The sequence below is a fragment of the Coregonus lavaretus genome (genome assembly GCF_964263955.1).
Source record: "Coregonus lavaretus genome assembly, chromosome: 3".
NCBI classification, from domain to species: domain Eukaryota; kingdom Metazoa; phylum Chordata; class Actinopteri; order Salmoniformes; family Salmonidae; genus Coregonus; species Coregonus lavaretus.
The window spans coordinates 54,951,865-54,979,494 of NC_139990.1; the positions used below are offsets into that span (position 1 = coordinate 54,951,865).

General features: G+C 42.2%; 2 protein-coding genes across 3 annotated transcripts; one reads left to right on the forward strand and one right to left on the reverse strand.

Moving 5' to 3' along the window:
• LOC311123418 (uncharacterized protein) lies at nucleotides 1-12,840 on the reverse strand. The gene is made up of 10 exons (XM_084158178.1): nucleotides 12,776-12,840; nucleotides 9,045-9,096; nucleotides 8,698-8,758; nucleotides 8,216-8,590; nucleotides 8,070-8,117; nucleotides 7,865-7,900; nucleotides 1,104-1,215; nucleotides 856-936; nucleotides 632-713; nucleotides 1-314 (listed from the first exon to the last, which is right to left on the reverse strand). The coding sequence occupies exons 1-10, from the start codon at nucleotides 12,784-12,786 to the stop codon at nucleotides 240-242; spliced, it is 933 nt and encodes a 310-aa protein (XP_084014304.1). The 5' UTR covers nucleotides 12,787-12,840; the 3' UTR covers nucleotides 1-239.
• Nucleotides 12,409-27,413, forward strand: LOC311123400 (TBC1 domain family member 15-like). 2 transcript variants are annotated; one of them, XM_084158176.1, is made up of 10 exons: nucleotides 12,409-12,931; nucleotides 14,476-14,661; nucleotides 14,923-15,041; nucleotides 15,517-15,620; nucleotides 19,145-19,212; nucleotides 19,728-19,874; nucleotides 20,010-20,100; nucleotides 21,039-21,187; nucleotides 25,909-26,050; nucleotides 26,218-27,413. In XM_084158176.1, exons 1-10 carry the CDS (start codon nucleotides 12,634-12,636, stop codon nucleotides 26,378-26,380), a joined length of 1,467 nt encoding a protein of 488 aa, XP_084014302.1. In that variant the 5' UTR covers nucleotides 12,409-12,633; the 3' UTR covers nucleotides 26,381-27,413. The 2 variants fall into 2 exon arrangements, with proteins under 2 accessions (XP_084014302.1, XP_084014303.1); XM_084158177.1 differs by lacking the exons at nucleotides 25,909-26,050; nucleotides 26,218-27,413 and adding an exon at nucleotides 23,672-23,755.
• The last annotated feature ends 217 nt before the right edge of the window (nucleotides 27,414-27,630 follow it).

A 27,630-nucleotide genomic window follows, 5' to 3' on the forward strand; every position in this document is an offset into this window, starting at 1 on the left:
TAAGTAGGAAAACCTGCAAAATCGGCAGTGTATCAAATACTTGTTCTCCCCACTGTATATTACATTTAACAAACAAACTGCACATATTATTGTCTAACCAAGTGAAAGTCAAACAGGATGTGAGAAATGAGGGCTGACACTCTGTAAGCTGCCTTTAGACAAGAAAACAATCAAGATAAAAACAAACAAACACACAACAAGTATTATTAAGCAATGCTGTTGTCTGAGTTGCGGCTTTATCACTGTTTTACATCATCAACATTTGCATATACACTGTCCATTTGATCCATACTGTTCATCGGATCGTTTGGACCCTGTAAAGAGAAATGGGGAAATCAGGCAGGGAAGGTAGGGAAAGGTATATCATGAAGCTATGAGCACAACACTAAATGGCTATCATGGTAAACATATATATTACCCACTGGCCACAGACGTCAACTCAACGTCTATTTCACGTTGCTTAAATGTCATGTAATTGAAATGACGTGGGAACGTTGAGTCAACCAGTGTGTGCCCAGTGGGTAAAGACCATTAGGTCCAAAGCTGATGACTTATCAACAGTCTACGTATACTATCACTATAAAGAGTACTGTCAGTTTAAAACAGATCTGCTCAGGGTGCTGTAATGTACCTGGACGTTGCCATAGACGGGCTCATCGATGACCTTTGGAGGAGGAACTTGGGTGTCATCTTTCTTCTTTGTAGTTTTGACTCTGTGGAGATAGGGGAAGACAAGTAGTTCACTGACACTGTAGGTCAACTCAAAGAACACATTTTAGAGTAACGTTCAGAAGAAAAAATGAAATATGTCAAACTAGCAATTTACTAAAGAATGTTTCATAGTTTTAAGCATACCTTTCAGGTTTGGTCGTTGGAGATGTGATGGTGAAATTAGCATAATATCCAGACTCTTGCTTAGTGACGACACACCTGGACCTATAAAATCAATTCTGTTGTTATTTTAGTGAATGTTGGAAAAATATATTTAAAATGTATCTGCAACGATTAATAGAAGGCAGAGGACATCATGTTGCTAATGAAATTGATCAATGTCAGTCAAACTTGAGAGCATCCCTCTGGGGACACCCATCAACCGGACCCACCTTTTCCTGTACTTGAAGAACCAAACACTCCCCAATACAGAAACCAGTAGAACTGCAACCACTGGGACCGCAATGGCAATAGATATGGTCATGGACAGCCCTTCCTCACGCACTGTGAAAAACATTCTGATTAGGACTGAGGAATATTTATTAATTCACTCTTTAAATTTATATTTTTTACGTTAGTCATTTAGCAGACACATTTATCCAGAGCGACGGAGCAGTTATCGTTAAGTGCCTTGCTCAAGATTTTTCACAGCTCAAGGATTCAAACCACCAACCTTTCGGTTACCAGCCCAACGCTCTTAACTGCTAAGCTACCTGCCTCCCAACGCAAAATCAACAGACCCTTTCTCAAATTGAGTTTTTATTTATTTATTTAACCTTTATTTAACCAGGTAAGCCAGTTGAGAACAAGTTCTCATTTACAACTGCGACCTGGCCAAGATAAAGCAAAGCAGTGCAATAAAAACAACAACAACACAGAATTACATATGGGATAAACACAACGTACAGTCAATAACACAATAGAAAATCTATATACAGTGTGTGCAAATGTAGTAAGTTATGGAGGTAAGGCAATAAATAGGCCATAGTGCAAAATCATTATAATTTAGTATTAACACTGGAATGATAGATGTGCAGAAGATGAGAACTGGAAGGAATGGCGGCCAAAGCAGGTGTTGGCTTTGGGGATGACCAGTGAGATATACCTGCTGGAGTGCATACTACGGGTGGGTGTTGCTATGGTGACCAATGAGCTAAGATAAGGCGGAGATTTGCCTAGCAGTGATTTATAGATGACCTGGAGCCAGTGGGTTTGGTGACGAATATGTAGTGAGGGCCAGCCAACGAGAGCGTACAGGTCACAATGGTGGGTAGTATATGGGGCTTTGGTGACAAAACGGATGGCACTGTGATAGACTACATCCAATTTGCTGAGTAGAGTGTTGGAGGCTATTTTGTCAATGACATCGCCAAAGTCAAGGATCGGTAGAATAGTCAGTTTTATGAGAGCATGTTTGGCAGCATGAGTGAAGGAGGCTTTGTTGCGAAATAGGAAGCTGATTCTATATTTAACTTTGGATTGGAGATGCTTAATGTGAGTCTGGAAGGAGAGTTTACGGTCTAACCAGACACCTAGGTATTTGTAGTTGTCCACATATTCTAAGTCAGACCCGCCGAGAGTAGTGATTCAAGTCGGGCGGGCGGGTGCAAGCAGCGTTCGATTGAAGAGCATGCATTTAGTTTTACTAGCGTTTAAGAGCAGTTGGAGGCTACGGAAGGAGTGCTGTATGGCATTGAAGCTCGTTTGGAGGTTTGTTAACACAGTGTCCAATGAAGAGCCAGATGTATTCAAAATGGTGTCGTCTGCGTAGAGGTGGATCTGAGAGTCACCAGCAGCAAGAGCGACATCATTGATATACTCAGAGAATAGAGTCGGCCCAAGAATTGAACCCTGTGGCACCCCCATAGAGACTGCCATAGGTCCAGACAACAGGCCCTCCGATTTGACACATTGAACTCTATCTGAGAAGTAGTTGGTGAACCAGGCGAGGCAGTCAATTGAGAAACCAAGGCTATTTAGTCTGCCAATAAGAATGCGGTGATTGACGGAGCCGGGTGGATGAAGACGGCTGCACAGTACTGTCTTTTATCAATCGCGGTTATAATATCGTTTAGGACCTTGAGCGTGGCTGAGGTGCACCCATGACCAGCACGGAAACCAGATTGCATGGCGGAGAAGGTACGGTGGGATTCGAAATGGTCGGTGATCTGTTTGTTAACTTGGCTTTCAAATACTTTCGAAAGGCAGGGCAGGATGGATATAGGTCTGTAACAGTTTGGATCTAGAGTGTCACCCCCTTTGAAGAGGGGGATGACCGCGGCAGCTTTCCAATCTCTGGGGATCTCAGACGATACGAAAGAGAGGTTGAACAGGCTGGTAATAGGGGTTGCGACAATTTCGGCCGCTAATTTTAGAAAGAAAGGGTCCAGATTGTCTAGCCCAGCTGATTTGTAGGGATCCAGATTTTGCAGCTCTTTCAGAACATCAGCTATCTGAATTTGGGTGAAGGAGAAGCGGGGGGGGGCATGGGCAAGTTGTAGCGGAGGGTGCAGAGCTGGTGGCCGGGGTACGGGTAGCCAGGTGGAAAGCATGGCCAGCCGTAGCAAAATGCTTGTTGAAATTTTCGATTATCGTAGATTTATCGGTAGTGACAGTGTTTCCTAGCCAGTATGAAAAAATAAAATAAAAAATAGATGTATGCATTCACTAACTGTAAGTCGCTCTGGATAAGAGCGTCTGCTAAATGACTTAAATGTCAAATGTAAATGTAATGCTACAGGATGCAAATTTCTGTTTGAAAAAGCTAGCCTTTGCTTTCCTAACTGATTGTGTATATTGGTTCCTGACTTCCCTGAAAAGTTGCATATTGCAGGGGCTGTTCGATGCTAATGTAGTACGCCACAGGATATTTTTGTGCTGGTCAAGGGCAGTCAAGTCTGGGGTGAACCAGGGGCTATATCTGTTCTTAGTTCTGAATTTTTTGAATGGGGCATGCTTATTTAAGATGGAGAGGAAAGCACTTTTAAAGAACAACCAGGCATCCTCTACTGACGGAATGAGGTCAATATCCATCCAGGATACCCGGGCCAGGTCAATTAGAAAGGCCTGCTCGCTGAAGTGTTTTAGGGAGCGTTTGACAGTGATGAGGGGTGGTCGTTTGACCGCAGACCCATTACGGACGCAGGCAATGAGGCAGTGATCGCTGAGATCCTGGTTGAAGACAACGGAGGTGTATTTAGAGGGTAAATTAGTCAGGATGATATCTATGAGGGTGCCCATGTTAACGGATTTAGGGTTGTAACTGGTAGGTTCCATGATAATTTGTGTGAGATTGAGGGCATCTAGTTTAGATTGTAGGACGGCCGGGGTGTTAAGCATATCCCAGTTTAGGTCAACAAGCAATACGAACTCTGAGGATAGATGAGGGGCAATCAATTCACATATGGTGTCCAGGGCACAGCTGGGGGCTGAGGGGGGTCTGTAGCAAGCGGCAACGGTGAGAGACTTATTTCTGGAAAGGTGGATTTTTTGAAGTAGAAGCTCAAACTGTTTGTGCACAGACCTGGATAGTATGATAGAGCTCTGCAGGCTATCTCTACAGTAGATTGCAACTCCGCCCCCTTTGGCAGTTCTATCTAGACGGAACATGTTGTAGTTGGGAATGGAAATTTCTGAATCTTTGGTGGCCTTCCTAAGCCAGGATTCAGACACTGCTAGAACATCAGGGTTGGCGGAGTGTGCTAACACAGTGAATAACTCAAACTTAGGGAGGAGGCTTCTAATGTTAACATGCAAGAATCCAAGGCTTTTGCGGTTACAGAAGTCAACAAATGATAGCGCCTGGGGAGTAGGAGTGATACTGGGGGCTACAGGGCCTTGGTTAATCTCTACATCACCAGAGGAACAGAGGAGGAAAAGAACAAGGATACGGCTAAAGGCTTTTAAGAACTGGTCTTCTAGTGCGTTGGGTACAGAGAATAAAAGGGGCAGATTTCCGGGCGTTGTAGAAGAGATACAGTGCCTTCAGAAAGTATTCTCACCCCTTGACTTTTTCCACATTTTGTTGTGTTACAGCCTGAATGTTTTATTGATTAAATTGAGATTTTGTGTCACTGGCCTACACACAATACCACATAATGTCCAAGTGGAATTATGTTTTTAGAACATGAAAAGCTGAAATGTCTTGAGTCAGTAAGTATTCAACACCTTTGTTATGGCAAGCCTAAATAAGTTCAGGAGTAAAAATGTGCTTAACAAGTCACATGTTGCATGGACTCACTGTGTGCAATAATAGTGTATAACATGATATTTGAATGACTACCTCATCTCTGTACCCCACACATACAACTGTCTGTAAGGTCTCTCAGTCAAGCAGTACATTTCAAACACAGATTCAACCACAAAGACCAGGGAGGTTTTCCAATGCTTTGCAAATAAGGGCACCTATTGGTAGATGGGTAAAAAAAAGCAGCATTGAAAATCCCTTTGAGCATGGTAAAGTTATTAATTACACTTTGGATCGTGTATCAATACACCCAGTCACCACAAAGATACAGGCGTCCTTCTTAACTCTGTTGCCAGAGACGAAGGAAACCGCTCAGTGATTTCACCATGAGGCCAATGGTGACTTTAAAACAATTACAGAATTTAATGGTTGTGATAGGAGAAAACAGAGAATGGATCAACAACATTTATACAGTGAGGGAAAAAAGTATTTGATCCCCTGCTGATTTTGTACGTTTGCCCACTGACAAAGAAATGATCCGTCTATAATTTTAATAGTAGGTTTATTTGAACAGTGAGAGACAGAATAACAACACAAAAATCCAGAAAAACGCAAGTCAAAAATGTTATAAATTGATTTCCATTTTAATGAGGGAAATAAGTATTTGACCCCCTCTCAATCAGAAAGATTTCTGGCTCCCAGGTGTCTTTTATACAGGTAACGAGCTGAGATTAGGAGCACACTCTTAAAGGGAGTGCTCCTAATCTCAGTTTGTTACCTGTATAAAAGACAACTGTCCACAGAAGCAATCAATCAATCAGATTCCAAACTCTCCACCATGGCCAAGTCCAAAGAGCTCTCCAAGGATTTCAGGGACAAGATTGTAGACCTACACAAGGCTGGAATGGGCTACAAGACCATCGCCAAGCAGCTTGGTGAGAAGGTGACAACAGTTGGTGCGATTATTCGCAAATGGAAGAAACACAAAATAACTGTCAATCTCCCTCGGCCTGGGGCTCCATGCAAGATCTCACCTCGTGGAGTTGCAATGATCATGAGAACGGTGAGGAATCAGCCCAGAACTACACGGGAGGATCTTGTCAATAATCTCAAGGCAGCTGGGACCATAGTCACCAAGAAAACAATTGGTAACACACTACGCCGTGAAGGACTGAAATCCTGCAGCGCCCACAAGGTCCCCCTGCTCAAGAAAGCACATATACATGCCTGTCTGAAGTTTGCCAATGAACATCTGAATGATTCAGAGGAGAACTGGGTTAAAGTGTTGTGGTCAGATGAGACCAAAATTGAGCTCTTTGGCATCAACTCAACTCGCCGTGTTTGGAGGAGGAGGAATGCTGCCTATGACCCCAAGAACACCATCCTCACCGTCAAACATGGAGGTGGAAACATTATGCTTTGGGGGTGTTTTTCTGCTAAGGGGGACAGGACAACTTCACCGCATCAAAGGCACGATGGACGGGGCCATGTACCGTTAAATCTTGGGTGAGAACCTCCTTCCCTCAGCCAGGGCATTGAAAATGGGTCGTGGATGGGTATTCCAGCATGACAATGACCCAAAGCACACGGCCAAGGCAACAAAGGAGTGGCTCAAGAAGAAGCACATTAAGGTCCTGGAGTGGCCTAGCCAGTTTCCAGACCTTAATCCCATAGAAAATCTGTGGAGGGAGCTGAAGGTTCGAGTTGCCAAACGTCAGGCTCGAAACCTTAATGACTTGGAGAAGATCTGCAAAGAGGAGTGGGACAAAATCCTTCCTGAGATGTGTGCAAACCTAGTGGCCAACTACAAGAAACGTCTGACCTCTGTGATTGCCAACAAGGGTTTTTACTTTCCACTAAGTCATGTTTTGCAGAGGGGTCAAATACTTATTTCCCTCATTAAAATGCAAATCAATTTATAACATTTTTGACATGCGTTTTTCTGGATTTTTTTGTTGTTATTCTGTCTCTCACTGTTCAAATAAACCTACTATTAAAATTATAGACTAATCATGTCTTTGTCATGGGCAAACGTACAAAATCAGCAGGGGATCAAATACTTTTTCCCTCACTGTAGTTACTCCACAAAATTAACCTAAATGACAGTGAAAAGAAGGAAGCATGTACAGAATAAAAATATTCCAAAGCATGCATCCTGTTTGCAAAAAAAATAAAAAATAAATGACATGTATGTCCTGAATACAAAATATTATGTTTGGGGCAAATCTAACACAACACATCGCTGAGTACCACTCTTCATACTTTCAAGCATGGTGGTGGCTGCATCATGTTATGGGTATGCTTGTCATTGGCAAGGACTAGGGATTTTTTTTTTTTTATAAAAAGAAACAGAATGGAGATAAGCGCAGGCAAGATCCTAGAGGAAAACCTGGTTCAGTCTGCTTTCCAACAGACTTGCTTACCAAGACGACATTGAATGTTCCTGTGTTGCCTAGTTAATCGCTGCCAAAGCTGATTCTAACGTATTGATGTATTGATTCAGGGGTGTGAATACTTATGTAAATAAGATATTTCTGTATTTCATTTTCAATAAATTTGCAAACATTTCTAAAAACACGTTTTCTCTTTCTCAGTATGGGGTATTGTGTGTAGATCAGTGGAGGCTGCTGAGGGGAGGACGGCTCATTATAATGGCTGGAACGGAGTAAATGGAATGGTATCAAACACATGGAAACCATGTGTTTGATGTATTTGATACCATTCCACTAATTCCTCTCCAGTCATTACCACAAGCCTGTCCTTCCCAATTAAGGTGCCACCGACCTCCTGTGGTGTAGGTAGGTGAGAGAAAACAAAATATTTCATCCATTTTGAATTCAGGCTGTAACACAACAACATGTGGAATAAGGCAAGGGGTATGAATACTTTCTGAAGATATAGCATGCTTTTTAGTCCAAGACTAGGCTTAATCTGGTTCTGGGAAACTGGTCCTGAGAGTCTACTTACGTTCTGTGGTTAGTGGGACAGTAGTCGTGGAATCAACTGAGAAGAAGACAAAACAACATCAGCCCATCTTTCACCTTTGACAAAGGCATTGTTATTGCTGTTATCAACTGTGTCAGGTTCACTGGTCCTTTCTAAAGTAATATCTGATTCAGAGCAACAGTTTAAATTCTGTGTGTACATGAAAATTCTAAGCTGAATATTTCACCTGTGTTTGACTTGTCCTTTGGTATGGTTGGAATAGTCCCGGAGGTTCCTGAATGGAAAAATACAGTAGGAATTAGTTTCCTCCAAATCAAATGAATGACACTGCACTGAACAAAGCCACTTTATATTGCATCCTCTACTGCTTACCAGATATGTTAATGTAGACAAGTTCTTTAATAAAACTGAAGTTGTTGGCTCCAGTGGCAATTCTGAAGTAGAAGGGCCCCGTGTCGCCATTTTGAATTCTCTTGATCTCCAGGGAGCAGTTTCCCTTACTGACATTTCCTATCAGCATGGTCCTGGTCTGAAAACTCTTGATGACGAATGTGTTGTTGGGGTGGTAGAGGAATTCATTCTTGTCATTATCAGTGATGTTTAGTTTAGTTGGTCCCAGGCGTTTCCAGTAGGCCTGGATAGGCTTTTTAGATGGGGACGTGGGATAGGTAACATTGCATGGTATGGTCACATCATCTTCCATATTGGTAGGAACAACCTTTGGGTAATTAACTTTCCAATCCACACCTGTGTTTGAATTAACAACAAAAGTATTAGGATTATTCAATTCGTGTTGTTTAGACATAGCATAAGGAAACACTGAGTGCGTATTGACATAAAAATGAATCACTTACCACTAGCGCCAGAGGCCTGAGACAAAATGAGCATCATCTCAATCCACATTAATGGTCTCATCTGGTCCAACAGAGAGATTTTAAAGTTAACTCTAACAAATGACGCACCAGATTCCTAATATCGTTTACATTTTGTGTTAAAGATGCCTGGTGTCAGATGGCGCACCCATCATAATTGTGTCAACCAAATACAACATTACCACTGACCAACAAGCATAGCATAGACTGTAAAGCATCGGGAAATAATGTTGGTTCAGCAACAACAAAATAAAACAACAGCAATAACAAAATAATAATAATAATAATAATAATAATAATAAAAACTCTAATCCACGGAGGATACTCACTGTGTGGTGAAAAGAGGTGCCAAAACAGAAGGCTACAGGTCCAAGGAAAACACTAGTAGTGACCATGGCACCGGCACATATATTAAAAGCAGTTATAACAAGAGTGGTGTCAAAAGTATTATGTGTACATTTCCTGTTACAAAAAAAGAAATTTGAGGAAGTTTTGTGTAAATTTGTAAACTGAAAGTGACTGTTGGCTAATTACTTGAGACCCTGCTAGCACATAACGTTCTGAGAACCATATGTTTCTTAGAGCTTGGTGAGAGCGTGGGTGTCCTATGGTTATTTTGCATACAACCTTCCCACAACATTCTGGGAATGGTGCAGGATACCCAGCTGGCACATTACGTTTTGAGAACCGTATGTTTCTTAGGTGGGAATTTCAGTACTTCAGCATACCGTTTTCTACAGGTTTTCTCATGGTTCTATTTAAAGTCATGTTCTCAGAACATTAAGAAAACTTTCCATAAAAACCACAAGAAAAAAAATTGTGGGCAAGAACGTTACATTTTTTCTTTTTTTTACATTCCGTTCTCAGCATCAACAAAACTCTCTCTATCGACACCTAATCTTAATGAGTGCTTGTTTCCTTTTAAATTGGGCCTGTTTGTATATCCTGGTGGCGCAGTGGACTAATTTCATGACTAGAAAACAGAAGATCATAGGTTTGAATCTCACCGATGCCGTGCCACAACAATAAAAAACACATTCAAAAAAAGCCTTAACAAATGAATTTCCATGTGTCCTATCTGTGTTCAAAACAGTTAACCAAAACTAAGCTAGCAGTGTTATTGAAACATTTTCAACGAACGTTATTTAATTACCTTCAAATAGCCTATAATTTTTGTTCTCATAACGTTAATAAAACCTCCCAGGAAAAAATTCAGGGTTACATAATGAAACGTTCTCAGAACCTCCCTGTACCCTAAAAATTTACATTCCCAGAACAGATGAAGTTTTCACTTCCGTTCTCAGAACGTTTAAAAAACATTCAGTTTTACCGGTCAGGAAACTTATGGCTTCATTCTCAGAACCAATGGGTAACCAAAAATGTACGTTCCCACAACTTTCAAGGAACCAAATGTGCTAGCTGGGGAGTCTCTCTCTCTATTTTCTCTCTCTCTCTCTCTCAGTAAGGGAGATGAGAGAGAGAGATATGACCCAGGGCATACAGCGTTGGACTGTAAACACAATCATCTCTAACCTGTGATTGCTGAAGAGGTTTTGTCATGCTGAAAAGCTCAGAGAGTCATGAGGCTTCCATTGCACACAAGGTAGAGCTAGCTAGGTACATGGTATACTGCTAGAGAGTGGCTGCCACGGGGTGGGGGGTGTGGGGTAGTGAGGGTGAGTATGTGTGTAACTGACGCATGATCAGGAACGCAGAAAAAATCTCTCAGATAAATTCTCTACCTTTCTCTCACCCCTCTCTGTCTTTCTCTCCCCCCTCTATCTTTCACCCATCTCTGGTACTTTTAAAGTAGAACAACACAACCACTTTTATATTGTTTAGGCCTTTGCAAGGTCAATTATTTAAACATACACATTAAGTATTTCTGATATCCACATCCTATTGACATTTGTTTACACAAAGCTACATTGGAAACCACAGTGGGTTTGACTCATATCTAGAAAACATATTTCCTCAGAGTGTAGGTAGAGCATCAGGAAATGAACTTAAGGAAGTAAAGTTGGTTATCGTAATTGTTGCAGTACTATTTGGGGGCATGAGGTAAGACTTTAATGACACATGTATTACATTTATTCTCTGAATCTATTATCTGGATGGAATTCTTCCAGTATTCAACCCACAAAATCTGACTTTTAGTATCATACAACATGCTAATTATTTGGCCCTTCTTGTTGACCTAAGGAATGACTACCTTGCACATTGTCCTAGTTGTGATCATCCTTCTCAAAGGTAATGGTTTTATCTTGTTTGAGTTTTTATTTAGTTTTGTGCAGTTGGCAGACACAAACCCCAATGTTGACTATAGGAGAGATCTACACAGGTGCATCTAGTTTCACTTTTGTATACTCTCCTTTGTCTTGATGGCAAAGAAAGTCATCCCCTTGACAGGAATATAGTTATTTATACCATAATGTGACCATTTGTCACAAGTATTTGTCTATTCTGTTGTCCAGTCCCTCATCAGGCTTTCTGTCGTGTAAGGGTGGACCAGGACCCTGTGGTGACCGGCACACTGGGCCAGATCGTCTCCATTGGATGCCGTGTCCTGTCGGACAGCGGGGAGCTGATCACTGGCTGCAGGGCAGAGTGGTACATCAACACGGCCACACATGGCCAGAGGAAGGAGTGGAGGGAGGTGGGTGACTTGCCCCGATTCAAGTGGAGGTTTCAGAAAACCTACGACCTGAACACAACAGACACAGGCATCATGATGAGCTGAATGACACTGGCTACTGGATACTACTTCTGCACTCTGCAGTGCTGCGTCAATGGGAAGGACAAGCAGTACCACGGCAATGGGACAAGACTCCTCATCAGCGAGGCTAAGCCTACACCTTATGGGTTAATATTTACCTCAGTTATCCCAGGTAACACACCTACATTTTTTCACATATTAGGCCAAAAAATATCAAATGTATTCCCTTATTATTGTATTGCTCAAAAGGTATCAAGTTATCATAGAGATGATGTTGTCCATCCCTTTGTAGTTAATGTTTTTAATATGATTTTGGGTTTTTTAAGGTACAGAAGAGGAGAATACTTCAGACATGCAACTATTTTATTTGTATGCTTTGCTGGCAGTGAAGCTGTTGGTCGTCATAGTGCTTGGAGGCCTCACAATCAGTTCCTAAAGTTTTCATTTGGACGATTTAATAAAGGTTAAATAAAAAAGTAGTCATCCAATTAGTCCAAAAATATTGTATGGTCATTATATTGGTCGTTAGTTTGTACTTTTAGTGTTGCACTGAATCTGCATTTCACAGACCACTTCCATTCACAGTGTGGGAGGAAATCTAAAGATTTCAGTTTGGGTGTTGGGTGTTGGGTGACAAAAGAGCAGTTTAGACTAGATTATCTGTAGGCCTAGTCCATCATAAGAAGCCAAGAATATGAATGAAGGCGTTTCACTTTCAAAGTTTATTTATGACAGACTGACCATGGGTAGCCTACCCCTAGACAGTAGACAGAACTGTCTTGTAAATAAAACCACTAGGTGGTGTTAAAATGACTACCTTGCTCCTGTAGCGGGAAGAATTGCGGCTTTCAACCCGACATAAAACCCAGAATGAAGGCCACACACAAAAATCAGCAAGGTTCAGTCATATGACTGACTCGCAGGAAGAACTTTGGTCGGGAGGTTTAAAGTGGGCAGAGCATAGAAGTCTTACACAATATGGATTCCTGCCTGAACTGGCAAATGTCCTAACTTCTGTGTATTGAAGGATATTCCATTTAAAATCGGAGCGCTGGGCATCATAAACAGAAACTGAAAACTGAAAGGAACGTAAAACTGAACTAAAAAATTTTTTTAAACAAACAAATGTACCGGACACTCAAAGCGGTTTCACGAGGAGGGATAGTGTTTTACACTCCTTGTCATTAGTGAGAATATACATAATGAACACTCTACAGGAGAACGGGCTTCCGCCCTCACCTGCGCACAATATTCCCGTTTGTGAAAGTACCGCTAAAGAACTCGGGGTATGTGGGACTCCCATTAAAACAAAGGAAAAGAATGGGCTAACGGAAAGAAGTTCACCTGTCAATCATGTCACCGCAGAGTTTGGAGACCAGCTGAAAGTACCATCGGTAAACGCACCTGCTCCATCCACGACACCTCTCGGGTTACCTGGCGTTATGGACGCAGAGGGGAGAGTGGACGAGTCCAGGCTGCGGATGCACATTTTCAAGAATGGTAAGGATGGGAGGATTTTAAAAAACTAAACAGGATACGATATTCTAAAGAGAAACTGATGGGCATGAATCACTGCCAATTCATAATTCAACATATTAATTGATTGAAAATTATTTCATATTCAAACATTATGGACCAGTATGCTGGAGCCTATCACAAAGTTTAAATTAAGTAAAGTTAAATTGTTTCCCAGTGCTGGGTTTCCCAGATTTGGTATTGCTCTATCAATATCTACAAATCAAGAGGAAGTCAAGTGATGTTTGCCTGAGGAGCTAGCTGACTGCACTACAGTTCAACCATTATCTAGAGCCATGTATGAAATCTCACTGAGACCCCTCAAGCAAAGACTCCCAACATGACTTTTAGAAACAGACAATGCTTTGGTTTTACAGTTATCAGTCAAGACCTTTGGTGTGATCTGACAGATTATTTTCAGAGGGAGGAAGAATCATGAGATTCACATGAAATGCATCAGTCATGGTTTGTGGGAATGACATCAAGAGCCCACACACAGCTACTCCTGAGGGAAAACAAGAGGGGAGTGTATGAATGGGTGAATAGATGGGTACAGTATACTTTCTAGCTTCTATTTGCATCAATGCTCCATAAGTAAGTTACAATCACCGGTACTCTCAGGGCCTTCACTTGTGGTTTTCAAGCTCAAGGTGAAATTGACCTTAACCACAGATCTAGGATCAGATTATCCAACTACCAATCATAACCTTAACCATTTAGGGATGACAAAATATCTGACCCTGTATCAGTGGTTCGGGGAAACAGCTACTGTATATGACCGAGAGGTAGGACTCAGGGTGCATAGTGTTGACTGTAAACACTGAACCCCCACTGACTTTAGTTCTTGGGAACCCCTGGGGCTTCATCATGCTGAAAAGCTCAGAGAGAGTCATGAGGCTTCCATTGCACGCAAGGTAGAGCTCTGTGAGCTAGGTACATGGTATACTGATAGAGGGGTTACTACTGTAACTGTGTTGATGAAAAACCTAACCAGGAACACAGAAAAATAATCTCCCCCCTCTCCCTCTTTCTCTCTTTCATCGATGCACATTCCTTCTCTCCTCTGGCACGATATCATTAGCTGCAGTGACTATGGTGCAAAAACATTATATAATGATCCCTGTCAAAGCTCTAAGAAGGGGGCTAAAGACTTGTTTTGCACAATAACCAATATAAGCCACTCAGATTCCTTGAGAAGCCTAGTTTGTTTAGGAATAAATTAGCCACTTTATCTAGTCAGAGGCCAAGTGATCCAATAGCTTATCTTTTATATTTTAGTTCTAGTCTAGTCTTCATTTTCCTGTGAAATAATGCAAAAGTCCTGGTCTGACCATTATAACCTTAGTCGATTCTGTTGGAAAGCTAAAGAGAGACCTACCAATCCAGAACACCAAGTGGACATGTCATTGTATCTCTCACCTATCCAGTTGTTTCCCATCAGTGAGGATGAGGAGTGAGGAAATAGAACACACAGGGGGAAAGAAGCCATTGTAAAGTATCTGGATTCAACCTGTGCTGTGTGTGTCTAGGTGGCGTGTCCCCTTCGGAGCGTGGCCCGGTGTGGCGTTTCCTGTTTGGGATGTACCCCTGCAGCTCCACCTCTCTGGAGCGCCCCCTACAGCAGGAGCAACTCAAGGTCCGCTACCATGCCATGAAGAGGAAGTGGCAGCAGCTTTTTCCTGCCGCCGTCCGCCTGCGTCTAAATGGCACCGATGGTAGGGCCCGGATGTAGGGGCCGGATGTAGATAAACTTGTACTCTCTCTCTCTCTTTTTCTCTTTCTCTTGCTATCTAGCATACAACATATATTATTGTTCAGCACCTCATTCTAGACTCATCAACTTTATGCTGGAATCTATGAGCTCAACCAATTTCGTAAATTCTCCCCGGTTCCTCCTGTAAAGTTGCTTCTTTCACTCTCGCTCACCTGCCTCAAATTCTCCCATTCTCTTCCTACCTCCCTGTGTGTGTTTCTAGCTGAGTTGGTGGCAGCGGTGCAGTACTTTGATGTGAGGCAGGAGAGAGTAAAGCTGCAGGCTCAGAACCAGAGTGCTGAGGTCAGGGAGAGGCTGTCCTTCCTGGAGCTACAGGCCCAGGTACACCAGCCTCAGAAAGTACACACAAAACTCCCTGCAAAATACATGGTTTAACCGCTTCTCCCGCTTTGCATTTTTATTGAGTATAAGAGATTCAAAGTACCATACACCTTCCCTATTGACCATTCACTTATTCATAGTTAATATGTTCAAGAGGAGTGCTATGCTTTGCAAATTTACTACAGTAATTTTGCTTTGGGTTGTTTTAAATGTTGTCAATTTATTTTGCACCAGGATATGGGTGTTAGGCTAACAAACTGTGTGTTTTAGTCATGGACATGCCTATGTCAATATAATCCACTTTGTCATTGTATTACGGAATATTATATATAGTATTATATTTTACAATTTCTAAACAGCTGGTCACACTCAGAGGTTGACATGTTGACATTTATAATCTACAGTATGTTACAGACCTAAGTCTGAGATGATGACACAGGGGTTTAGAAATAGTCCATCTGACCCCTGACCCCAGGTGTTGTTTGAGCGGGTGACCTTTGATATGGAGGAGCTCCCAGAGGCCATCCGAATCATCGACAAGGACGTGCCTCGGACAGACAGAGACCTACCCTACTACTCGTGAGTGGCTTTAGTTCATTGTCCGCCCTTTTAGTTCAACTTCAGTCTCTGTACATTGAGGCAGAGGGCCAATGAAATTAGCTCACAGATTCATAATCAATACTTTGTGGTGATCGAATAGTAAGTTATATCCGGTATTTATGATGACATTTTGTGACGTTTTGTTCGTTTTGGACTTCGGCAAGGGTTTTTTCGGCTGTTCGGGCACACCATTTTATTTTTAGCCGAAGTCGGTTGCCAAAGTCTGTTGTCAGTGCCAGCCGAACTAAAGCATGCTGACGCCTTTACAGGGAACATTGCTCAACACTGCAGAAACAGGAAGCTTAACAGGATTTATGTTTAAACTCCTCTGGCAAGCCGGCTGTCAGCTACAAACAGTTCAACACTTAAATCAACAGGGCATATTGGAGTAGGGCCTTAAGTGTTGGTTCTCTGTCATCATGTGTAAGCAGTGACACACTGACTACCTGTTGTTGGTTTTAGGATAAGAAGGCTGTGTAGTTATTTTTTATTTTTTTATACGTTAAAGGTTTTCAGCTTGACATTACAACCCATATAAAGCCAGTAGGCTACATGCAGTTGCTCATTTTAAGGTTCACACTGTCTTTTTATACGAGGTATCAGTGTATTTGATTTGTATTAATGAGGGTTGCAAATCTACTGGTGATTTACCAAAGTTACCAAATTTTAGTTAACAGGTCATTTATGGCAAGCTATGGTAACTTTGGTCATTTATACTTACAGTTGAAGTCGGAAGTTTACATACACTTAGGTTGGAGTCATTAAAACTTGTTTTTCAACCACTCCACAAATTTCTCGTTAACAAACTATAGTTTTGGTAAGTCAGTTAGGACATCTACTTTGTGCATGACACAAGTCATTTTTTCAACAATTGTTTACAGACAGATTATTTCACTTATAATTCACTGTATCACAATTCCATTGGGTCAGAAGTTTACATACACTAAGTTGACTGTGCCTTTAAACAGCTTGGAAAATTCCAGAAAATGATGTCATGGCTTTAGAAGCTTCTGATAGGCTAATTGACATCATTTGAGTCAATTGGAGGTGTACCTGTGGATGTATTTCAAGGCCTACCTTCAAACTCAGTGCCTCTTTGCTTGACAGCATGGGAAAATCAAAAGAAATCAGCCAAGACCTCAGAAGAAAAATTGTAGACCTCCACAAGTCTGGTTCATCCATGGGAGCAATTTTCAAACGCCTGAAGGTACCACGTTCATCTGTACAAACAATAGTACGTAAGTATAAACACCATGGGACCACGCAGCCGTCATACCGCTCAGGAAGGAGACGTGTTCTGTCTCCTAGAGATTAACGTACTTTGGTGCGAAAAGTGCAAATCAATCCCAGAACAACAGCAAAGGACCTTGTGAAGATGCTGGAGGAAACAGGTACAAAAGTGTCTATATCCACAGTAAAACGAGTCCTATATCGACATAACCTGAAAGGCCGCTCAGCAAGGAAGAAGCCACTGCTCCAAAACCGCCATAAAAAAGCCAGACTACGGTTTGCAACTGCACATGGGGACAAATATCGTACTTTTTGGAGAAATGTCCTCTGGTCTGATGAAACAAAAATAGAACTGTTTGGCCATAATGACCATCGTTATGTTTGGAGGAAAAGGGGCGTTGCTTGCAAGCCGAAGAACACCATCCCAACCGTGAAGCACGGGGGTGGCAGCATCGTGCTGTGGGGGTGCTTTGCTGCAGGAGGGATGTTTGCACTTCACAAAATAGATGGCATCATGAGGAAGGAAAATTATGTGGATATATTGAAGCAACATCTCAAGACATCAGTCAGGAAGTTAAAGCTTGGTCGCAAATGGGTCTTCCAAATGGACAATGACCCCAAGCATACTTCCAAAGTTGTGGCAAAATGGCTTAAGGACAACAAAGTCAAGGTATTGGAGTGGCCATCACAAAGCCCTGACCTCAATCCTATAGAAAATGTGTGGGCAGAACTGAAAAAGCGTGTGCGAGCAAGCAGGCCTACAAACCTGATTCAGTTACACCAGCTCTGTCAGGAGGAATGGGCCAAAATTCACCCAACTTATTGTGGGAAGCTTGTGGAAGGCTACCTGAAACATTTGACCCAAGTTAAACATTTTAAAGGCAATGCTACCAAATACTAATTGAGTGTATGTAAACTTCTGACCCACTGGGAATGTGATGAAAGAAATTAAAGCTGAAATAAATCATTCTCTGTACTATTATTCTGACATTTCACATTCTTAAAATAAAATGGTGATCCTAACTGACCTAAGAAAGGGAATTTTTACTAGGATTAAATGTCAGGAATTGTGAAAAACTGAGTTTAAATGTATTTGGCTAAGGCGTATGTAAACTTCCGACTTCAACTGTAAATAACAAAAAAATAGATATTCTTATTATCTTAATCTTTTCATTTGTGTATCCATATTGTGCATTAGTTTCTCCTGCAGCGTTTTCCAAACTAGGGGTCGCGAGAGAAAATCAACAAAAATTAAATAGAAATTGCGCTCGGTTCATAGAACCGGGGATCTGTCAGTAACCTCCGGTAGCCGTTAGATGCGGTTGTAATAAACAGAGCAGTTTTTTGAACGGTTTAAGCTACAAAATATTATGACCCCTTCACTGACAGATAAGACTCTCAGGAATACGTTTACTAAATCAGACTGGGGGGAAAAGAATATAATCAATGATGATGTAATTTCCTACACAGAATATCATACAAAATTATTGCCTGATGATCTTCTGAACTTCCCAATACCTTTCTGATGCATTTCAGTCACTCCAAACCATACTTCCTTTAGATTGAAATATTGTCAAAAGTACTGTCAAACTGATTTGTAATAGACTGCCATAGCCCCAATTCAAAAAGTAAACATTGGCCTTTGATTACATCACTATCTTTAAATGGTGTGGTCGCAAAAAAGAAAGTTTGGGAACTCTAGCACTTTGCTCTAGCACTACACAGCTGACTCAAATAACCAACTCATCATTAAGCTTTTATTATTTGAATCAGCTGTGTAGGGCTAGAGCAAAAACTAAAATGTGCACTCAGGGGGGGTCCCAGGACCGAGTTGGGGAACCCCTGTTCTAGTGAATAGACCATATAGTTCAGGAGAAAATAGCCTAAATAAGGAAAAAAGCATCTAAACAACGATGACATTGTTTGCAATTACCTCTGCAGCTCTTCCAACTATTTACTTTTTTTCACAACTGCCACCAGTTCGGCCCCAAAACATTTACAACAAAGACAAATGTACATACCCGTAGTAAAAAAATAAATGTATAAAAAAAAAAAAGGATATTCCATGCTGAAATCCTCATATTAAACACCAACTGTATTAATAAATTAATGGGTTATATTAAGGATTATTTTATAATTGTATCTTTTACATGTTATGAAAATTACCTAAAATCCTAGAAAGTGTCCAATATTCCAGTAGTTTACTGGTAAAGTTACCATTAACATTCTCTCCCTTTGCAACCCTAGTGTTGATGGTTTGTTTGCTTCTACAGGGGTGAAGGCTTGGGCAATCTGCTGGTGTTGAGGGATATTCTCATCACATATGCTGCTTTTCACCCAGGTAATCTCTCTCTTCTCTCTCTCTCTCGTCTCTCTTTCTCTTCTGTCTCATTTTTATTAATTTTTTTCTCTCTGTTTATCTTTGATCCTGCCTTTCTCAGTTTTTAATGCTGCAAATACTGTATGCTGGTCATCAAAGTCATGAGCCGGTTGTCACCCAACCACTGAAAGAAATAGTGTCGTTAGAGAGCCCTCTAGTGGAGAAATGTTGGAGGAGTAACATGACACAATCCGAACTTGACAAATGTGCGTGTACGTTTTCACGCCTATCTGCCGTGGAAATAAATGCAAAATGTACAATAAAGTTAGCAATTTACATATTCCATGTTCAGATTATCCCCTTAGTCTTAGTAGTAAGCTAAAGTAACTGTATTTACTTACTTTCTTCATACTGTGTGTGTGTGTGTGTGTGTGTGTGTGTGTGTGTGTGTGTGTGTGTGTGTGTGTGTGTGTGTGTGTGTGTGTGTGTGTGTGTGTGTGTGTGTGTGTGTGTCATGCTGATGTGCTGGGGGTCAGAGGTGAGCTATGCCCAGGGGATGAATGACCTTTGTAGCCGATTCCTGGAGGTGCTGGACTCTGAGGTGGACACCTACTGGAGCTTCTCCTGCTACATGGAGAAGTTCTCCAAGGACTTCCGCGCTGACGGCCTGCACAGGAAGATAGGTTTGTTTTTAGTTTTAATATTATGTTTTTATTTTATTTGTCTGTCTTCTCTGTACATGTGTAATAATATGGTAGACTTGATAATAAGGTAATGTTATTACACATGTTCTAACGTTTTTGATTGTTGCCACTCAGAGCTGGAGGCGGCACTGCTGAAGGAGTTGGACCCACAGCTCCACACCCACCTGATCACAGATAGCATGGAGAGTTTCACCTTCTGTCACAGGTACACAACACACGCACACATACATACATACACACACACATACATACACACGTACACACATACACACACAAACACATACATTTGCATATACTGCATTTATATGTGTTTGCAGTACATACACTACATGGCCAGAAGTATGTGGACACCGGCTCGTCGAACATCTCATTCCAAAATAATGAGCATTAATATGGAGTTGGTCCCCTCTTTGCTGCTATAACAGCCTCCACTCTTCTGGGAAGGCTTTCCACTAGATGTTGGAACATTGCTTGGCATTAGCCAAACTCAGATTATTTTGTTGGACTGCCAGATGGTGAAGCGTGATTCATCACTCCAGAGAACGCGTTTCCACTGCTCCAGAGTCCAATGGCGGCGAGCTTTACACCGCTCCAGCCGACGCTTGGCATTGCGCATGGTGAGCTTAGGTTTGTGTGCGGCTGCTCGGCCATGGAAACCCATTTCATGAAGCTCCCGACGAACAGTTATTGTGCTGACGTTGCTTTCAGAGGCAGTTTGGAACTCAGTAGTGAGTGCTGCAACCGAGGACAGACGATTTTTACGCGCTTCAGCACTCAGCGTTCCCATCTGTGAGCTTGTTGGCCTACCACTTCGCGGCTGAGCCGTTGTTGCTCCGAGACGTTTCCACTTCACAATAACAGTACTTACAGTTGACCGGGGCAGCTCTAGCAGGGCAGACATTTGATGAACTGACTTGTTGGAAAGGTGGCATTCTATGACGGTGCCACATTGAAAGTCACTGAGCTCTTAAGTACAGGCCATTCTACTGCCAATGTTTGTCTATGGAGATTGCATGACTGCGTGCTCAATTTTATACACCTGTCAGCAACAGGTGTGGCTGAAATGGAAGAATCCACTAATTTGAAGGGGTGTATTTGCATGAATATGTGTATATTTACACTTATGCGTGTCCCCTCTCCCAGGTGGCTGCTGCTGGGTTTCCAGAGGGAGTTTGAGCACTATGATGCCCTGCGTCTCTTTGAGATCCTGAGCTGTGACCACCTGGAGCTCATCTCCCAGCAGGTGGACCGCGCACGCTACCAGGAGAGGATCGCCCGCAGGCACAGTATAGGTGAGACAGTAGTCACAGTATAGGAGAGACAGTAGTCACAGTATAGGAGAGACGGTAGTCACAGTATAGGAGAGACAGTAGTCACAGTATAGGAGAGACGGTAGTCACAGTATAGGAGAGACAGTAATCACAGTATAGGTGAGACGGTAGTCACAGTATAGGTGAGACGGTAGTCACAGTATAGGTGAGACGGTAGTTACAGTATAGGTGAGACGGTAGTCACAGTATAGGAGAGACAGTAGTCACAGTATAGGTGAGACAGTAGTCACAGTATAGGAGAGACAGTAGTCACAGTATAGGAGAGACGGTAGTCACAGTATAGGAGAGACGGTAGTCACAGTATAGGAGAGACGGTAGTCACAGTATAGGAGAGACGGTAGTCACAGTATAGGAGAGACGGTAGTCACAGCAGGGACGGCTTGTTCAATAGGGCGATATGGGCGACGCACTGCCAAACGGGAAAAGGAAGGGATTTTTTTTCTAATCAATTATAAAAAAAAAATTAAAAAAAATAAAAAAATAGTTTTTTTATAAATTTATAAAAAATTATATCACGGCAACAGCAGTTATCAGTGTTCACGTCTGATCTGACAGCCACTAAATGTCAAATCAGGCTAAAGTCGTGCTTCAAATGGCCCCGCCCGTTTTTTGGGCGATTTCAGTCAGGTTGAAAATCGCCCAGAAGTCTCTCATAGCCTGTCATGTAAAATCTATTTTTTTCACATTTCAAAGCTTTCAATACATTCTCTATGGGTGTCTGTGGGCTTGCACTTACGCGCTTTCGTCATACATAACGTAACCACGAATGAACGTAACTAAGAAAAGACCAGGTAGCAGCCTCAATCAATTCACTACTACTATCAAAATGGCTAGGCTTCAGTCCAACTCGATTGTGTCTTTGAAAGAAGTTCCTTTTTGTCGGCGAACAAATTAAGATAAATTGGCAACGAAACAATTAGGACCTCCCAGACCAAATTTAATAATTCAACAGGTTTCTACTAAAGGCGGAAAGTCCTACACCCGAGGATTTTCCAAAAATTGGTACGAACGAAAAAAGACATTGCCACTCACTCAACTGGATGACGAGGGATACAGGCTAGCTGTCCGCCGCCACAACGATGAGGTTAGTGTTGATAATCACAAGTTTACTGGATGTGGATATGGTGTAATAAAGGCAGTTTATTCAGAGGTGAATATATCTGGAATCGCGTTCACGGACCCGTTCGTCAAACTCTTAGGGAGCTATAAATTAAGCCCCATTACTTACCATATCAGATAAGAGAAATTGCTGCAGCTACATATATTTTTACATCCTGGCCCTACATAGTTCACTATTTGCATCACTTACCAAAATATTACATGTGGTCATATATGCTTGGAAAGTGGAGATGCCATAGAACGTCAAAAAAGTAAACATTGCTGGAGACACATTGTCGTTTTGGAGAAGACATCGCGTTTGCTAGCGAAGAGATTTGTTGTGGCAAATGAACTTGGCCTGGGAATTGCCAGGAACCTCACGATAAGATATATGCATCAGCATTGCGAGTCTCATGATTCTATACGTATTGCGATTCGATACTGTGATTTTATTGCGCACCATATGTCTGTTGCAGAGGGATCAGAAAGCCATGAGAACGAGTTTTGATCAGTCATGGAAATAAAAGTGCTGAAAACTAATTGGCTCCCAATGTGAAAAGATTGAGAACAAGCTATGAAGGAACAATAATGGTGTTTTGGTGCAGGTACAGCCAACTAGCGCTAAAATATTGCGATATTGTCAATACAGTATATCGTAAAGTATCACTATGTAACTCGATTTCTTTCACCCCAATCCCTCAAATTAACGGTAAATAACTGAATTGTTTGCCCCACATTTAGCTAAGATGATTAGCTAGCCAGCTAAAATGTTTTATTTAGTTAGCAGTCGCATCTACAATAGTTTACTGTCAATAACATGTCTCCAAAAATGACGTGGTGTCTCCAATTGTGTTGACATTTTACAATTGCAATGCGCATCCATGAGTATCCACTTTCTGTAGCTCAGCTGGTAGAGCATGGTGCTTGTAACGCCAAGGTAGTGGGTTCGATCCCCGGGACCACCCATACACAAAAATGTATGCACGCATGACTGTAAGTCGCTTTGGATAAAAGCGTCTGCTAAATGGCATATTATTATTATTATTATTATTATTATCTGAAGAGAGCCCCGAAACATTGTGTGCAGACATTTTATGCAATAAATGAAGTAGGTTCAATCTAGTAGTTCTGATCTTCTGATTGGTCCTGATGAGTTGGGCGAGGTCACCTCCAGGCTACTGTCACTGTTGCATTGGCTCTGAGTCGGGTTCTCTGTCTTCAAATGTTCAGCCTAAGAGAGGGGATTTTTGTGTGTGTGTGTGTGTTTAACAGTGATGATGTGTGTGTGTGTGTGTTTAACAGTGATGATGTGTGTGTGTGTGTGTTTGTGTGTGTGTGTGTCCTCAGAGCAAGAACTCGTGAGTTGGAAGAACTGAGAGGCCTATGGCGTGGGTGTTGTCCTTGGCCACCTGCTGACAAGGCTGACAAGATAGGACCCTTTTGTCCATTGTTATTGGATAGGAACAGAACTTATAACCAGCTCCTGACCTAAATAGATCTTAGCACAACATTTTACTCAACATATCATATTCCATATTCACTATAACAAATATATTTACTACGACATTAGCAAGAACCGCCACATCCTCAGCCGGCTAATCCAGTGTGTGAAGTTTTGCGGAGTGTTTGAGTTAGCTTTGCGAGGCAAAGATGAAACTGAGGGCTCCACCAACCCTGGTAAGCCAACACTTTTGAGATCAGTCAATAAATGCTTCTGGTATTGACTTATATGCTGCCCCTGTCTTCATGTTGTTGCTGGACATATCTTTTTTTTAAATGTGTGTAGGTCACCTAAATCATCAGAAAAATTGCCCCTCCTGAGAATTTTTTCAGGAGCCGCCACTGAGTCACAGTATAGGTGAGACGGTAGTCACAATATAGGTGAGACGGTAGTCACAGTATAGGAGAGACAGTAGTCACAGTATAGGAGAGACAGTAGTCTCCTGTGGCCTTCCTTCCAAGTCCCAGGCTAGTGAGACAGTGACATGTCACGTGTGTGACAGTACATAAGAAACAGTACACAGCCTATGGTTTCAAACACACTATATATACAAAGTATGTGGACACCCCTTTAAATTAGTGGATTCGGTTATTTCAGCCACACCCGTTGCTGACAGGTGTATAAAATTGATACACACAGCCATGCAATCTCCATAGACAAACATTGGCAGTAGAATGGCCTTACTGAAGAGCTCAGTGACTTTCAACATGGCACTGTCATAGGATGCCACCTTTCCAACCAGTGAGTTCGTCAAATTTCTGCCCTGTTAGAACTGCCCCAGTCAACTGTAAGTGCTGTTATTGTGAAGTGGAAACGTCTAGGAGCAACATGGCTCAGCTGCGAAGTGGTAGGCCATACAAGCTCATAGAACGGGACCGCCGATTGCTTAAACACGTAAAAATCGTCTGTCCTCGGTTGCAACACTCACTACCGATTTCCAAACTGCCTCTGGAAGCAACGTCAGCACAATAACTGTTTGTTGGGAGCTTCATGAAATGGGTTTCCGTGGCCAAGCAGCTGCACACAAGCCTAAGATCACCATGCGCAATGCCAAGCGTCAGGTGGAGTGGTGTAAATCTTGCCGCCATTGGACTCTGGAGCAATGGAAACGCTTTCTCTGGAGTGATGAATCACGCTTCACCATCTGGCAGTCTGACAAACTAATATGGGTTTGGCGGATGTTTGCATAGTTCCAACTGTGAAGTTTGGTGGAGGAGGAATATTGGTCTGGGGCTGTTTTTCATGGTTCGGGCTAGGCCCCTTAGTTCCATTGAAGGGAAATCTTAACGCTGCAGCATACAATGACATTCTAGACGATTCTGTGCTTCCAACTTTGTGGCAACAGTTTGGGGAAGGCCCTTTCCTGTTTCAGCATGACAATGCCCCCGTGCACAAAGCGAGGTCCATACAGAAATAGTTTGTCAAGATCGTGGTGTAAGATCTTGACTGGCCTGCACAGAGCCCTGACCTCAACCCCATCGAACACCTTTGGGATGAATTGGAATGCCGACTGCGAGCCAGGCCTAATCGCCCCAAATCAGTGCCCGACCTCACTAATGCTCTTGTGGCTGAATGGAAGCAAGTCCCCGGAGCAATGTTCCAACATCTAGTGGAAAGCCTTCCCAGAAGAGTGGAGGCATATTAATGCCCATGATTTTGGAATGAGACGTTCGACAAGCAGGTGTCCACATACTTTTGGTCATGTAGTGTATATGTCCATACAATTGGTAATATGAACTTATAGAAGCCCCTTTTGGTCCTTCTGTATTTGCTTATAACAATGGTGGGAGAACCATGGGGCGGCGCACAATTGGCCCAGCGTCGTCCAGCGTAGGGGAGGGAATGGCCGGCAGGGATGTAGCTCAGTTGGTAGAGCATGGCGTTTGCAACGCCAGGGTTGTGGGTTCGATTCCCACGGGGGGCCAGCATGAAAAATAAAACAAATAAAAATAATGTATGCACTCACTAACTGTAAGTCGCTCTGGATAAGAGCATCTGCTAAATGACTAAAATGTAAAATGTATGTTGTCCTTCTTGTGATTTGTTTGTTTGTGTGGCAACGGATGCTCTGGGATGGTTCCAGAAGATAAACCAGTGTCTGAGGCACAGGCCGTCAACACAGAGTTCACCTTTGAACTCTTCATCTGTGCCACCATATTATTGGACAACAGAGATGCCCTGCTGAGGTGTAGGAACGACGTGCAGCTCATCCAGTTCACCAACAGGTGTGCGTGTGTCTGAATGTCTGAGTATCTGCGTCCGTCCATCCTCTGAAATATAAATGATTTCTATGATTACCTGTTTTGAAACAAATAGTTGCTATATGCCTTGCCATTACAAAGCAATAGAACCAGACTCATCAGTCTTTGGCTCCGTGTTTCTCTCTGTGCAGTTTGCAGGGCACTCTGGACCTGAACAGCACCCTGAAGAAAGCAGAGGAGCATTTCTACAACTACTGCAAGCGCTCTGCCTGGGACTATATGAACGGTCGCTGCAGGACAAGTAAACACAAGGAGGACAACTTCCTGTTCCAGCTCCGTAGCTTCTTCTCCTGAACCCAGATCAGTCCTTAACTTAATCTCCTGAACATTCAGCTACAACCTGTAGTAACTGTGGGGTGGACTCAAAACAAGGGACCTATTTCCTAAGAGGAGTGTTTACTATTTACATGTCTTGTCCACTGATGTTGAAATATTAATATTGCTGTGGGATCTACCTTCAGTGAGTGATGCTGCTTACTTACCTACAATTCTACCAATTTGGACTCTCTCTTTGTTGTTGTATCTGATTATGCTAATTTGTATATATTTAAAACATAGCTATTTATTATTTGGAAAGGTGTCAATGAACGGGTAGAAAAGTGTGCAACGCTGAACTAATTACAGTATACATTCACCTGGAGTTTGGCCTACACACTGCAAGCCTTGATTGCTATGTTTTTCTTGGTGAGTTTAGAAGAAAACCCTGTTTATGAAATTATATAATAATAATTAGGACTATGACGTGGCCAAAAGGATCTGAGATTCAACTATATTATGTGATACTACTGGAAGAAAACAAGTCTTGGGACTGCATGTAGCAACAGTTTGCATGTGTTTGTGACTCCCTGGTGATTGGTAAACACAGAAATAGAATTATGGGGATGCCTGTTCTAGTAAGTATATTTCTAAGGATATAAAATAGGATGCCAGCTGACCTATGTGTCATAGTGGACCTGTGTGATAGGAGTAGCTGTTCATCGGTTCAGTTCTGAGAAAGAGCCGGGAGGTGGGGTCAGGTTTGATTAGTTCTACAAGAGCCCTCAGCCCTGGCTGCATTTTAAGACCGTATTCGTGTGTCACCTCTCCTGAAATAGCTCAGAGTATGGACAGGACATCCCTCTGGAAATCCCTAAACGTTGACGAGTAGCACGTTTAGCATTTTGCCACATTGCCAATACAGTGGCATACTGCAGATTTATAGATAATCTCATGCTATTGTAATATTTTGCCATGAGGCTGAGATAATTAATTCTAAACATTTTTGACATGGCTTAATCTTATCTTTTTTGTGGGGGGGTTGGAGGCTCCCAGAGCCCTTGTGTGTGTGTGTGTGTGTGTGTGGGGGGGGGGGGGGGGGGGGGGGGGCAATTCATTAAAAAATATATATATATAATACAAACAAAGGCCACCAGTGAGAAGGAGAATGTATAGCTGCTTGACATTTCAGTTCCTCTGCCTGCGAGTTGGAGAGTGAAGAATTGGTTTCAGCATGTTGGAAGGACAGGGTTGTCATTGTATGTATGGACTGTTATTAAGGGTTAAAT

Coding starts and splice junctions, on each gene's coding strand:
- LOC311123418 (XM_084158178.1), bottom strand. Junction 714..855: donor CCAACGACCAAACCTGAAAG/GTATGCTTAAAA, acceptor CTATCTCCACAG/AGTCAAAACTACAAAGAAGA. Junction 315..631: donor CCGTCTATGGCAACGTCCAG/GTACATTACAGC, acceptor TTCTCTTTACAG/GGTCCAAACGATCCGATGAA.
- LOC311123400 (XM_084158176.1), top strand. CDS start 12,634: ATGAACACTCTACAGGAGAACGGGCTTCCGCCCTCACCTGCGCACAAT. Junction 15,042..15,516: donor TCCTGGAGCTACAGGCCCAG/GTACACCAGCCT, acceptor CCCTGACCCCAG/GTGTTGTTTGAGCGGGTGAC. Junction 20,101..21,038: donor AGTTTCACCTTCTGTCACAG/GTACACAACACA, acceptor CCCCTCTCCCAG/GTGGCTGCTGCTGGGTTTCC.